General features: G+C 58.8%; 1 protein-coding gene across 3 annotated transcripts in view; it reads left to right on the top strand.

The window, feature by feature from the left end:
* Nucleotides 1-14,541, top strand: part of CAMTA2 (calmodulin binding transcription activator 2) — a 154,790-nt gene that overhangs the window by 39,390 nt on the left and 100,859 nt on the right. For all 3 annotated transcript variants that reach the window (XM_075346737.1, XM_075346736.1, XM_075346735.1), the window contains exons 8-11: nucleotides 2,465-2,605; nucleotides 2,700-3,973; nucleotides 6,814-6,940; nucleotides 7,020-7,154. In XM_075346737.1, the coding sequence (XP_075202852.1) occupies nucleotides 2,465-2,605; nucleotides 2,700-3,973; nucleotides 6,814-6,940; nucleotides 7,020-7,154 (1,677 nt within the window). The remainder of the gene's footprint in view (nucleotides 1-2,464; nucleotides 2,606-2,699; nucleotides 3,974-6,813; nucleotides 6,941-7,019; nucleotides 7,155-14,541) is intronic.

Here is a 14,541-nt window from a genome sequence, read left to right as displayed (position 1 = left end):
GTCTCATTCCCTAGGTTTTTGCCCGGGGTGTGGTCCTTGCTGACGGTCTCGGTGACGCTATTGTGCGCCCCATCCCCCTTCCCCCCCGTGGTCTCAGTCCCTAGGTTTCCGCCCGGGGTGGGCTCCTCGCTGACGGTCTCGGTGACGCTGTTGTGCACCCAAACCCCACCCCCCCACCCCGTGGTCTCTCTCCATGTTTCGGCCTGGAGTGGGGTCCTTGCTGGCAGTCTCGGTGACGCTGTTGCGCGCTCCCCCTCCCGTGGTCTCAGTCTCCAGGTTTCTCCGCCCGGGGTGGGCTCTTCGCTGACTGTCTCGGTGTCGCTGTTGTGCAGCCGCCTTCTCCCCCCTTCCCCGTGGTCTTTAGTCTCTAGGTTTCCGCCCGGGGTGGGGTCCTTGCTGACGGTCTCGGTGATGCTGTTGTGCGCCCCCCCCCCTTTCCCCGTGGTCTCTCTCCAGGTTTCTGCCTGGGGTGGGGTCCTTGCTGACTGTCTCGGTGACGCTGTTGTGCGCCCCCCCCCCGTGGTCTCTCTCCAGGTTTCCGCCCGGTGCGGGGTCCTCGCTGATGGTCTCGGTGACGCTGTTGTGCGCCCCACCCCCCATGGTCTCAGTCTCCAGGTTTCCCCCTGGGGTGGGCTTCTTGCTGATGGTCTCAGTGTCGCTGTTGTGTGGTCCCCCGTGGTCTCAGTGTCCAGGTTTCCGCCCGGGGTGGGGACCTTGCTGATGGTCTCGGTGACGCTGTTGTGCGCCCCCCCCCCCCCCCCCCCGTGGTCTCTCTCCAGGTTTCCGCCCGGTGCGGGGTCCTCGCTGATGGTCTCGGTGACGCTGTTGTGCGCCCCACCCCCCATGGTCTCAGTCTCCAGGTTTCCCCCTGGGGTGGGCTTCTTGCTGATGGTCTCAGTGTCGCTGTTGTGTGGTCCCCCGTGGTCTCAGTGTCCAGGTTTCCGCCCGGGGTGGGGACCTTGCTGATGGTCTCGGTGACTCTGTTGTGCAGCCCCCCGTGGTCTCGGTCTCCGGGTTTCCCCTATGGTGTTGTGCGTCCTCCCCCCCCCCCCCCCACCGTGGTCTCAGTCTCCAGGTTTCCGCCCGGGGTGGGCTTCTTGCTGATGGTCTCGGTGACGCTGTTGTGCGCCCCCCCCCCCCACCCCCCATGATCTCTCTCCAGGTTTCCGCCCGGGGTGGGGTCCTCGCTGACTGTCTCGGTGACGCTGTTGTGCGCCCCCCCCCCCCCCCCCGTGGTCTCTCTCCAGGTTTCCGCCCGGGGTGGGGTCCTCGCTGATGGTCTCGGTGTCGCTGTTGTGCGCCCCCCCCCCCGTGGTCTCTCTCCATGTTTTCGCCCGGGGTGGGCTTCTTGCTGATGGTCTCGGTGACGCTATTGTGCGCCCCCCCCGTGGTCTCAGTCTCCAGGTTTCCGCCCGGGGTGGGGTCCTTGCTGATGGTCTCGGTGACTCTGTTACTCTGTTGTGCAGCCCCCCGTGGTCTCGGTCTCCGGGTTTCCCCGACGGTGTTGTGCGTGTCCTCCCCTCCCCTGTGGTCTCAGTCTCCAGGTTTCCGCCCGGGGTGGGCTTCTTGCTGATAGTCTCGGTGACGCTGTTGTGCGCCCCCCCCCGTGGTCTCTCTCCAGGTTTCCGCCCGGGGTGGGGTCCTCGCTGACTGTCTCGGTGACGCTGTTGTGCGGCCCCCCTCCCCTCCCGTGGTCTCTCTCCAGGTTTCCGCCCGGGGTGGGCTTCTTGCTGATGGTCTCGGTGACGCTGTTGTGCGCCCCCCCCCCCTGTGGTCTCTCTCCATGTTTCCGCCCGGGGTGGGGTCCTCGCTGATGGTCTCGGTGTCGCTGTTGTGCGCCCCCCCCATGGTCTCAGTCTCCAGGTTTCCCCCTGGGGTGGGCTTCTTGCTGATGGTCTCGGTGTCGCTGTTGTGCGCCCCCCCCCCCCATGGTCTCAGTCTCCAGGTTTCCCCCTGGGGTGGGCTTCTTGCTGATGGTCTCGGTGTCGCTGTTGTGTGGCCCCCCGTGGTCTCAGTCTCCAGGTTTCCGCCCGGGGTGGGGTCCTCGCTGACTGTCTCGGTGATGCTGTTGTGCGGCTCCCCCCTGTGGTCTCAGTCGCCAGGTTTCCGCCCGGGGTGGGCTTCTTGCTGATGGTCTCGGTGACTCTGTTGTGCAGCCCCCCGTGGTCTCGGTCTCCAGGTTTCCCCCTGGGGTGGGCTTCTTGCTGATGGTCTCGGTGACGCTGTTGTGCGCCCCCCCCCCACTGGTCTCAGTCTACAGGTTTCCGCCCGGGGTGGGGTCCTCGCTGATGGTCTCGGTGACGCTGTTGCGTGCCCCCCCCCCTGGTTTCAGTCTCCATGTTTCCGCCCGGGGTGGGCTTCTTGCTGATGGTCTCGGTGACGCTGTTGTGCGCCCCCCCCCCAGTGGTCTCCATGTTTCCGCCCGGGTGGGATCTTCGCTGACAGTCTCCTCTTGTCTCCTCAGTCCATGGCATTAAGTGGTCGTGCAGTAACGGGAACGGCACCAGCGAGTTCTCCATCGAGCAGCTGGTGCAGCAGACGCTGGAGACGCACCAGGCCAAGCCTCCGCCGCGCACCCACACCTGCCTCTGCACCACCAACCTGGGTGAGTGTCCTGCGGCCCCCGCGGGCGGCTCTTCTGGCCATGTGTATTCCGGGGCGCTCGTTTCTTCACCCGGTCTCTTTTTTTTGCCCCCCAGGATCCGCCGGCAGCGTCCCTCACAAATGTACCAGTACCAAGCACCGCATCATCTCTCCTAAAGTAGAGCCCCGACTGTGCCCATTCCCGGCCCTCACCGAGGTGCAGAACATCTCCTCCTCGTCTGCCGAACCTGACCAGGGGCGGGAACGGAGGCCTGGCCAGAAGGGGAACAAGACGCCTTCCGGGAGTGACCCCAGCTCCTCACATTCCTTCTCCGACCTCCCGGACACCACGCAGACGTCTCCACCGCTGACGCTCACCAACGGTTTCTATGCTGAGCGCGAGCTGGCCGGAGTCACCATAACGACCACTCCGGGGGTCCCGGGCATTAGTGCCGTGCTCGTGATGACTGGTATTGCTGAGAAACCCTTAGCGTTGATGCCCAGCCAACACCTGATGCCCGGGGACAACGGCAGCCAAACCGCCACCGTCCCGGTGGGCATCTCCCTGTTGCCTTCTCCGATGGAGGGACTCTTGCTGTCTTCTTCCCATAGTCTGGAGGTGGCCATGGAGTCCGCCCCGGGGGGCAGCAGCGGAGCATTCGACCCCGACTCCTTCCTCAATAGCCCAAAAGAAGGACAGACTTATGGGGGAGCAGCGAAGGCCGATGAGTTCAAGACGGAAACGTCAGATGGAGCGATGGTGGACCTGTGCGCCCAAGGGGGAGAGTACGTCTCAGAGGATGAACTGACGCCCAGTGACATGGTATCCAGCGTGAAGGAGGAGACCACCAAGGTGAAGAAGACGAGAATGGAGGAGGATGAAGGCGATGCGAAGGAGGAGGACGGCCGCAGCTCAGAGATCAAGATGGAGGACACGCGGGAGGGGCAGGTCAGCTCTAGTGACGAGGTCAGTGCCGACGCCATCTCCTCAGAGGTGAAGGACGATGCCGGCGCTCCCAGCTCCCACATGAGCGACCTGTACTCCATCATCCAGAACGACCTGAGCTCCTCGTCCGGGGCCTCCAGCGTCCACATGGAGCTCTCCGCCGAAAACTTCAACATTTCCTTTGACAGTCAGTTTCCAGACCTCATCTCTGACCTGATGACGGACGAAGCCACTCCGGGGGGTTACGAACCGTTCGGAGAACCTCAGACCACGTCTTCTCCGGTCCAGGCCATGTATGGACCAGCGGGGCAGGAAGCACAGCCGCCGCAGGTGCCAATGAGTGGGAACACGTCCAGCATGGCAGACTCCTTCCCAGGGCCGGGGGACGCAGCCGCGGGGCTTGTGGGAATCACCGACTTCTCTCCAGACTGGTCCTACCCGGAGGTATGTGGTCCTCCCGACACCGTCCAGTATAAGCCCACCGTCCAGTATAAGCCCTCCGTCCTCTCCTGTCTCCGTCCAGTATAAGCCCCTCCGTCCTCTCCTGTCACCGTCCAGTATAAGCCCCTCCGTCCTCTCCTGTCACCGTCCACTATAAGCCCCTCCGTCCTCTCCTGTCACCGTCCAGTATAAGCCCTCCGTCCTCTCCTGTCACCGTCCAGTATAAGCCCTCTGTCCTCTCCCGACACCGTCCAGTATAAGCCCTCCGTCCTCTCCCGTCACCGTCCAGTATAACCCCTCCGTCCTCTCCTGTCACCGTCCAGTATAAGCCCCTCCGTCCTCTCCTGTCACCGTCCAGTATAAGCCCTCCGTCCTCTCCTGTCACCGTCCAGTATAAGCCCCTCCGTCCTCTCCTGTCACCGTCCAGTATAAGCCCCTCCGTCCTCTCCTGTCACCGTCCAGTATAAGCCCCTCCGTCCTCTCCCGTCACCGTCCAGTATAAGCCCTCCGTCCTCTCCTGTCACCGTCCAGTATAAGCCCTCCGTCCTCTCCTGTCACCGTCCAGTATAAGCCCTCCGTCCTCTCCTGTCACCGTCCAGTATAAGCCCTCCGTCCTCTCCTGTCACCGTCCAGTATAAGCCCTCCATCTTCTCCTGTCACCGTCCAGTATAAGCCCTCCGTCCTCTCCTGTCACCGTCCAGTATAAGCCCTCCGTCCTCTCCTGTCACCGTCCAGTATAAGCCCTCCGTCCTCTCCTGTCACCGTCCAGTATAAGCCCTCCATCTTCTCCTGTCACCGTCCAGTATAAGCCCTCCATCTTCTCCTGTCACCGTCCAGTATAAGCCCTCCATCTTCTCCTGTCACCGTCCAGTATAAGCCCCTCCGTCCTCTCCTGTCACCGTCCAGTATAAGCCCTCCGTCCTCTCCTGTCACCGTCCAGTATAAGCCCTCCGTCCTCTCCTGTCACCGTCCAGTATAAGCCCTCCGTCCTCTCCTGTCACCGTCCAGTATAAGCCCTCCGTCCTCTCCTGTCACCGTCCAGTATAAGCCCTCCATCTTCTCCTGTCACCGTCCAGTATAAGCCCTCCATCTTCTCCTGTCACCGTCCAGTATAAGCCCTCCGTCCTCTCCTGTCACCGTCCAGTATAAGCCCTCCGTCCTCTCCCGTCACCGTCCAGTATAAGCCCTCCGTCCTCTCCTGTCACCGTCCAGTATAAGCCCTCCGTCCTCTCCTGTCACCGTCCAGTATAAGCCCTCCGTCCTCTCCTGTCACCGTCCAGTATAAGCCCTCCGTCCTCTCCTGTCACCGTCCAGTATAAGCCCTCCGTCCTCTCCTGTCACCGTCCAGTATAAGCCCTCCGTCCTCTCCTGTCACCGTCCAGTATAAGCCCTCCATCTTCTCCTGTCACCGTCCAGTATAAGCCCTCTGTCCTCTTCTTTCACCGTCCAGTATAAGCCCTCCGTCCTCTCCTGTCACCGTCCAGTATAAGCCCTCCGTCCTCTCCTGTCACCGTCCAGTATAAGCCCTCCGTCCTCTCCCGTCACCGTCCAGTATAAGCCCTCCGTCCTCTCCTGTCACCGTCCAGTATAAGCCCTCCGTCCTCTCCTGTCACCGTCCAGTATAAGCCCTCCGTCCTCTCCTGTCACCGTCCAGTATAAGCCCTCCGTCCTCTCTTGTCACCGTCCAGTATAAGCCCTCCGTCCTCTCCTGTCACCGTCCAGTATAAGCCCTCCGTCCTCTCCTGTCACCGTCCAGTATAAGCCCTCCGTCCTCTCCTGTCACCGTCCAGTATAAGCCCTCCATCTTCTCCTGTCACCGTCCAGTATAAGCCCTCTGTCCTCTTCTTTCACCGTCCAGTATAAGCCCTCCGTCCTCTCCTGTCACCGTCCAGTATAAGCCCTCCGTCCTCTCCTGTCACCGTCCAGTATAAGCCCTCCGTCCTCTCCCGTCACCGTCCAGTATAAGCCCTCCGTCCTCTCCTGTCACCGTCCAGTATAAGCCCTCCGTCCTCTCCTGTCACCGTCCAGTATAAGCCCTCCGTCCTCTCCTGTCACCGTCCAGTATAAGCCCTCCGTCCTCTCCTGTCACCGTCCAGTATAAGCCCTCCGTCCTCTCCTGTCACCGTCCAGTATAAGCCCTCCGTCCTCTCCTGTCACCGTCCAGTATAAGCCCTCCATCTTCTCCTGTCACCGTCCAGTATAAGCCCTCTGTCCTCTTCTTTCACCGTCCAGTATAAGCCCTCCGTCCTCTCGTGTCACCGTCCAGTATAAGCCCTCCGTCCTCTCCTGTCACCGTCCAGTATAAGCCCCTCAGTCCTCTCCTGTCACCGTCCAGTATAAGCCCGCGATGATTTATAGTCTGCGGGGATACGGGCGCCCCTTTCTGGTGATCCACGGGCAGCAGACTGGCGGACTGTCTCATTTCGTGGGTATTTTCGGAGGTGCCAGGTCCTGTGCATTTCTGTTTGGTGTAATACCGCCATCTCTCCTGCAGAGGGGGCCGTGCCCCTTCCGTTGTAGGGCAGCTGTGTCAGGAGGGTGCGCTCTTCACCCCGGCACCAGACGGACAATCGGCCGCAGCTTTATTTATTTCTGGCATTAGACGTATGATATAAAGCAGGGAGCTGCTGACGGACAGGACATGGCGCCATCTTCTTGGAATGACATCAAGCAGAAAGCTGGCACAGCTCCCCCCGGAGGAGAGATTCCTGCGGCTCTTATTGTGGTCACACATGTGTGAGGACGGGAGCGGTGCCGTGTGCCAGTGGTGACCGGACCATGGCTGCGCTGCCCGGGCCTCAGCCCCTCATCTTCCACTAACGTCTCCTTCTCTCTCGTGTCAGGGCGGGGTTAAGATCCTGATCACCGGCCCGTGGCTGGAGGACACGGATTCCTACTCCTGCCTGTTTGATCATGTGACTGTGCCAGCTTCACTCATCCAATCAGGAGTCCTGCGCTGCTACTGCCCAGGTGAGTGGACCCTCCGCACTCACCGAGCTGCACTCTGGTCTTCCGGGGGTCTTACCGTCTCCCCTCTGTGTGATTGCAGCTCACGAGGCCGGCCTGGTCACCCTGCAGGTCATCCAGCACCAGCAGATCATCTCACACTCCGTGATCTTCGAGTATCGAGCAAGAAACTTCTTGTCGCTGCCCAGCACTCAGCTGGACTGGCTGTCACTGGACGGTGAGTGTCTCCGGGGGGCACGGATATTCCTGGGGGAGACAGGAGCCTCCGGGGAGGCGAGTGAGTTTAATCCCCACCCGGTTGTCAGAACTGAAAGCATTTCCCTGACTGTTGTAGTGCTGCCCCTTAAGGAACAGAATATGGCCCTGAACCAAAAAAGGGGGTCCCGAGGCACTAGATTGCTTTGGCAGCCGCACATCGCTTAAACTTCTAAATGAGGCTGATAAACAGCATGTGCTGGAGTGGATGGCGAGCGCTGCATCAAGTGGCCGCTCCTCCTCTTCCTCCACCTCACACACACTTCATTCCTCAGAGGGTCCATCCCAACTACACTTATTTCCCCCCCGCATCACAAATCTCCAACCAGCAAACTGACGGTGGTGAACCAGACATGGGCGAGTCTGCAGAGCGGTCACACGTTCTATACCATGGGCATCACAGGTCTGCTCCAAAGGAGGACCGCATCTGCACCCATGCACAAAAGCTTTGTCAGATGGATCCTCACCCGGACAAAGTAGGGTCCTAGAAGGAGCCTGACTCGTCAATTGACGTTAACCCCCGGGGGTGGAGGGGACGATGAGGATGAGACTCAGATACCTGACTTGCCCGCGTACTGTGCTGTGATGTCAGGTCAGGAAGAGGAGGAGGGGGACAACATAATGCCTAATGATGAAGTGGTAGATCCCACTTGGTGTGAATCCAGAGGCACGCAGCTGACTAGCTCCGCAGATGACGAGGAAGAGGAGGAAGCAGAGGATATGACGGTGGAGATTCCTGCACAAACACGTAGTGATGCAACCATGAGGAGCACTGCATCCTCAGCCACAACTCTGGCTGTGGCCAGCAGCAGTAGTTGGCAGGAAGGGTTGCCTATCCTGGGCATTTTTTTGAGACCACAAAAGATGACCCAACTTCCTTATCTGCCAACATTGTAAACAACGACTCAGTAGAGACAAAAAGTCAAATAATTTGACAACTACATGCATGAACCGGCACATGTGCTACCAGCATGCTTTACTGTGGGAATCTTACTTCACTAAAATACAGACTAATGGGCCAACCCAACCACCGGCCGCCAAACCAGCATCATCTGCCGCTTCTTCCTCCTCCTGCGTCACTAGGGAAAGTATTATAACCGACCGCAGAACCTCCTCTACAGAGGAGGTGAGTGAGGGACCGTCCGCTGTTACGGAAGTGACCGTACCTGGTGTTCTTGACTCATGTGAGACATCGAGCACACATCACATGGATCTCAATCCAGCATTACATCTCCCCCTATGGCCCCCGCACAGTCCCCCGCTGGGTCGTGCACACCTTCCTCCGCCCTCTCTCAGCACAGCAGCCCTCGATCACGCAGGTTTGGTCACGTTAAAGACCATTTCCTCCCACACGTGGCAAAGCAAAGTGATTGATCTTCACCATATCTAAACTGGTGGCCACAGCAATGCTGCCTTCCACCTGGTGGACACGGAGGGAAAGCTGAAGGCCGTGCCCCAGTACCAGGCGCCATTACTTCTCTATAAAGCTGTGCCTGCGCTCACCATCATGTCACAGACATTATCTTCTTGAAAAACTGTCTCCCAGGATGCATTTCACCACTGACACCTGGATGAGCACGCATGGGCAGGGGCTTTAAATGTCACTATCTGGGGGTACTGGGTTACTCTGGTGGCTGCGGGGGCAGGAGGGGAAGCGGCTGCCTCCCATGTGTTCAAATTTACAAGGCTTGCGGGTCAAAGCTCTGATCTACCACTTCCTCTACTGCTTCCGCTTCCTCCACCTCCTCTAGGTCCTCCTCCTGTGCCCTCAGCCTCTCCCTTAATGTAACACACGTTCCAAGAGAGCAGAGAGAATCCCTCCCACCTCTGTACAGCTCGGCCAGGGCGAGAGAGAATCCCTCCCACCTCCGTACAGCTCAGCCAGGGCGAGAGAGAATCCCTCCCACCTCCGTACAGCTCAGCCAGGGCCAGAGAGAATCCCCCCCACCTCCGTACAGCTCAGCCAGGGCCAGAGAGAATCCCTCCCACCTCCGTACAGCTCGGCCAGTGCCAGAGAGAATCCCTCCCACCTCCGTACAGCTCGGCCAGGGCCAGAGAGAATCCCTCCCACCTCCGTACAGCTCAGCCAGGGCCAGAGAGAATCCCCCCCACCTCCGTACAGCTCAGCCGGGGCCAGAGAGAATCCCTCCCACCTCCGTACAGCTCAGCCGGGGCCAGAGAGAATCCCTCCCACCTCCGTACAGCTCGGCCAGGGCCAGAGAGAATCCCTCCCACCTCCGTACAGCTCGGCCAGGGCCAGAGAGAATCCCTCCCACCTCCGTACAGCTCGGCCAGGGCCAGAGAGAATCCCTCCCACCTCCGTACAGCTCAGCCAGGGCCAGAGAGAATCCCCCCCACCTCCGTACAGCTCAGCCGGGGCCAGAGAGAATCCCTCCCACCTCCGTACAGCTCAGCCGGGGCCAGAGAGAATCCCTCCCACCTCCGTACAGCTCGGCCAGGGCCAGAGAGAATCCTTCCCACCTCCGTACAGCTCGGCCAGGGCCAGAGAGAATCCCTCCCACCTCCGTACAGCTCGGCCAGGGCTCAACACTATTAATGTGCACCGGAGAACGCAGTCACAGCTGCAGAGTTGTGGACCGCTGTTCAGACCGAGATTGAGATTGATCAATGACTGTCTCCACAGAAGGCCGCGTGCATCCATGGTGCAACCCTGTTACCAGCCCTACTCCTGGGCGAGATCACACATGTGCATGGCTCACGTCCACAACCTGGTTGTCCAGAATGTTCCAGTCCGCTATCCCTGCTGGACGCGCTGCTGCAGAAGGCACGGCCGCTGTGTGCTCACTTTTTAAAATTGAGATGCCGGGCCACAGCCTGTGTGATGTACAGACTGTACTTCCCTGCTGTTGTAATGCCCTATGCGGAGGGGGCAATTGATGCCACTGTCCTGCTGTCTGCCTGAAAGGATTTTGAATGCAGAGACTCCAAAATGGGTGTGAAACGTATGTCTTGTAGGTAGTGCCAGGCTTCTGCGATCAAGAGGCCAACACTGTCACTTTGTAGCATGTCTTCCTTTTTCTCATTTTTATACCAGGCCACAGCCTGTGTGTTGCATGGACCGTACCTCCCTGCTGTTTTAATGCCCTATGGGGAGGGGGCAATTGATGCCACTGTCCTGCTGTCTGCCTGAAAGGATTTTGAATGTTCAGACTACTACATAGGTCTCCAAGTTGTGTCTGTACTGGCAGGTGTATGGGAGCAGCAGCCCTATACCTGTCTCTCATCCACCGCTATATTTCTACTGTCAATAGTCTAGGCTATGCCAAACTGGTGGGGCTGCACTGTAAAACATATTTTTGTTGTTTTGGAAGCTTTTTGACCCCCCCCTCCTGTCACAAACCACCGGGGGGTCACTCAGAAATCCCTCGCGCTGGCTACCAGTACGTCACAATCGGGGGGTAACAAGTGGGGGTCACCCCTACTTCATACCTCCCGACCGACAGACAGAGCACGTGACGCGCTCTCTAGCGCCCCTCTTATAGTCAGGCCAATTATGGAATTGCCCGACAATAAGAAAGGAGGCCGCTATACTACTTATGCCGATTATTGAAGGGTCCCCGGTGAGAGTAAGGTATATATTCCCCCGACCTCCACGGGCGGAATATATAATATCTTCCCGAATCTCACTGGCCTCCCCACAATAATCCTTGGCACAATTCGCTGCCACCAACCGCTTCACGGTAACTATTAGCCGAACACACAGACGTGGGATTCGAGATCGAGATAACAGAACAGCCCAAGATTAATTATATAATTTAATCGCCTAAAGCACACTAGAAACTACAATATATACAATAGGGAATCTACAGAATATACATATGTCAGAGTACAGTTACAATCAAAGCATGGGTTACAAACAGGTATGCAAATTCAATCAGTTACCTTGTGCGTCTGGCCACAGGGGGGCGCTGTAGACCAGGTTTCTAGGAACTCCCACAGATGTTTCCTGCACGTGCCCCCAGCGAGAAGAACGCTGGAAAATGGCCGAAGTAGGGTTATCAACCTGGGCAGATCCAGGTCCCCTCCTACCTTAGTGACCTCACAGGGAAGCACTGCCACTCCCCCTGCATGGATCAGAATTATCCAGCAAAGGGGATATTGGCCATAACTTTGCCTGGGAGCGTCGTAGGCGGACGCCAATGCTCTCATTGTGACAGTTATGAATTTAGCTACAGAACGAGGGGACTCATGACCTGTCTGCCAGTTCCCCATTGGCTGATATCACGCCTGGGGCATTTCCCAATGTCCTGCTCCCATAAAAAGGGTGTGCCGGCATCGTCCACATGCGGAGACACCATTTTTATGGTTGCCATATTTATCGGAAATATGGCTTGCGAGATATGAACCATTTTTTACTGGAGTCGTTCTGTCTGGCTATTTCCATAGCCTTGCTAACTAGCTAGCAGCTCCTACTACAGGGTGACGGCAGGGAGTCATCCTGTGTCCATTGTCCTCAAGCCACCTAATTTCCATATCACAGGACATGGCCATGGATTTGTTGCTAAACCAGTTGTGTGAAGGGAAGGGGGTAGTGACACCAGGAGAGGGCTTCCTGACATGACTTGAATGTCATGATTTATCGTCATATCTCCGGATTTACCTCACACCTCCCCCCTTTTGAGGGCGCTAGGGGGCAGCACACTCCGGTGTTCCCCCGTGCGCCCGTCCGCGACCTCTCCTTGTCGGGACAGCCCGTCTGCGTTACCGTGGTCACGGCCCCTTTTGTGGCGAATGGTGAAGTTGTATTGCTGGAGCGCAAGGCTCCATCGCAACAATCGCCCATTCGTCCCAGAGACGGTGTGCAACCAGCTGAGGGGATTGTGGTCCGTCTCCACGATGAAGTGGCGCCCGTATAGATAGGGTTGCAGACGCTGCAGGGCCCACACTATGGCCAGGCACTCCTTCTCCATCGTGGAATAGGCAACTTCCCTTGGTAACAGCTTCCTGCTCAGGTACAAGACTGGGTGCTCTTGGCTCGCAGAGTCCACCTGGCTGAGCACCGCACCGAGGCCGAAGTCACTGGCGTCGGTCTGTACTACAAACGGCCGCGTGAAGTCGGCTGCCTGTAGCACGGGCGGGCTGGACAGGGCGTCCTTTAGGGCCCGGAAGGCTGTCTCGCAGTCCATTGTCCAATCGACTGCAGAGGGCAGCTTCTTCTTGGTGAGGTCCGTCAAGGGCTTTGCCAGGCTACTATAGCATGGAACAAACCTCCTATAGTACCCAGCGGTCCCCAAGAAGGACATCACCTGCTTCTTGGTCCTGGGGGTGGGCCAGGATGCGATGGCCTCCACTTTCTCAGGCTCGGGCTTCAGCGTTCCCCCACCTACCCGGTGACCGAGGTACTGGACCTCGCTCATGGCCAGCTGACACTTTCCCGGCTTGATGGTCAAACCTGCCCGGTGGATCCGCCTGAGCACCTGTGCTAGATGCTCTAGGTGGTCCTCCCAGGTGGGACTGAAGACGGCAATGTCATCCAGGTACGCGGCCGCGTACCCTTCAAGTCCCTTGAGCAGGGTGTTGACCATCCGCTGGAAAGTGGCAGGGGCATTCCTCATCCCGAATGGCATCACCGTGGACTCGTACAGTCCAAATGGGGTAATAAAGGCAGAGCGTTCCCTGGCCTTGCGAGTCAGGGGGATCTGCCAATATCCCCGGCTCAGGTCCATGATGGTCAGGTACTGAGCCCCGGCCAACTGATCGAGCAGGTCATCGATGCGTGGCATTGGGTACGCATCGGCGACTGTGACAGCATTGAGCCCCCTGTAGTCCACGCAGAACCGCGTGGTTCGGTCCTTCTTAGGGACGAGGACTACAGGCGAGGCCCAAGCGCTGTTGGATGCCTGGATCACCCCCAGCTTCAGCATCTCGTCAATCTCCTGGCGCATGTGTTGCTGCACCTCCAGGGAGACCCGATATGCTGAACGCCGGATCGGGGGATGATCCCCAGTGTCCACGTGATGGACAGCCAAGTCAGTCCTTCCGGGCTGGTTGGTAAACAACCCCCGGAAGGGGTGTAGGGTGGCCCACAGCTGGGACCGTTGGTCCTCCAAGAGCTGGTGGCCAACCTCCACATCCTCAATGGATCCGCCTGCCCTAACCTGGGCTAGCATATCCAAGAGGGTTTCCGCTTCTCCCTCCTCGGGCAGGTTGCACACAGGGAGTGCACATGCCTCCCGCTCATGATGTGCCTTCATCATGTTCACATGGAAGGGCTTCCGCCTTCCACGGGCAGGGTCCAGGGTGACCAGGTACGTCACAGGGTTGAGCCGCTGGTACACGAGGTATGGGCCTTCCCAGGCTGCCTGAAGCTTGTCCTGTGGTACGGGGACCAGTACCCACACCTCTTGACCCACTTGGTAGGTCCTCTCACAAGCGTTCTGGTCGTACCAACGCTTCTGATCGGCCTGGGCTTGAGCCATATTGTCGTGTACCAGTTGCGTCAAGGCCTGCATTTTGTCCCGGAAGCGCATGACATACTCGATAACCGACACTCCAGGGGTGGCCAAATCCCCTTCCCAAGCCTCTTTCACCAGAGCCAGGGGGCCCCGCACACGTCGCCCGTACAGGAGCTCAAACGGTGAGAATCCTGTTGAGGCCTGTGGAACCTCCCGGTAAGCAAATAACAGGTGTGGGAGATACCGCTCCCAGTCACGCCCATGGGAGTCGACCAACATCTTAAGCATCTGCTTTAAGGTGCCATTGAACCGCTCGCACAGGCCATTAGTCTGTGGATGGTACGGGCTGGCCACCAGATGTCGCACCTGGACTTGCTTACAGAGGGTCTCCATCAGCTGGGACATGAATTGGGTCCCCCGGTCGGTGAGCATTTCCTGGGGAAAACCCACTCGGGAGAAAATCTCCAGCAATGCGGTGGCCACCTTGTCAGCCCAAATGGACGACAAGGCCACTGCTTCTGGGTACCGGGTGGCATAGTCCACTACCGTCAGTATGAAGCGTTTCCCGGAGCTGCTGGGGATGGCCAGCGGGCCGACCAGATCCACAGCCACCCTCCTGAAAGGCTCATCGATGATGGGCAGAGATACCAGTGGGGCTTTGGGGCGTGGCCCCGCCTTCCCCACTCTCTGACAGGTTTCACACGAACGGCAGTAGGCAGCCACATCGGCCCCCATTTTTGGCCAGTAGAAATGCTGGTTTAACCTGGCCTTGGTCTTAGCGATCCCTAGGTGTCCGGCCATCGGAATCTCATGTGCGATCCGCAACAACTCCGTCCGGAACGGATAGGGTACCACCAACTGTCGGTCCCTGGGCCACGCCTCCGGTGAACCCTGCTGGACCGTGGCCCGGTACAGCCGTCCTTGGTCCCAGAC

This window comes from Anomaloglossus baeobatrachus, chromosome 4, assembly GCF_048569485.1.
Source record: "Anomaloglossus baeobatrachus isolate aAnoBae1 chromosome 4, aAnoBae1.hap1, whole genome shotgun sequence".
In the NCBI taxonomy this organism is placed as follows: Eukaryota; Metazoa; Chordata; class Amphibia; order Anura; family Aromobatidae; genus Anomaloglossus; species Anomaloglossus baeobatrachus.
The sequence above is the reverse complement of the archived record's forward strand: the minus strand, read 5'-3'. Positions and strand labels throughout refer to the sequence as shown.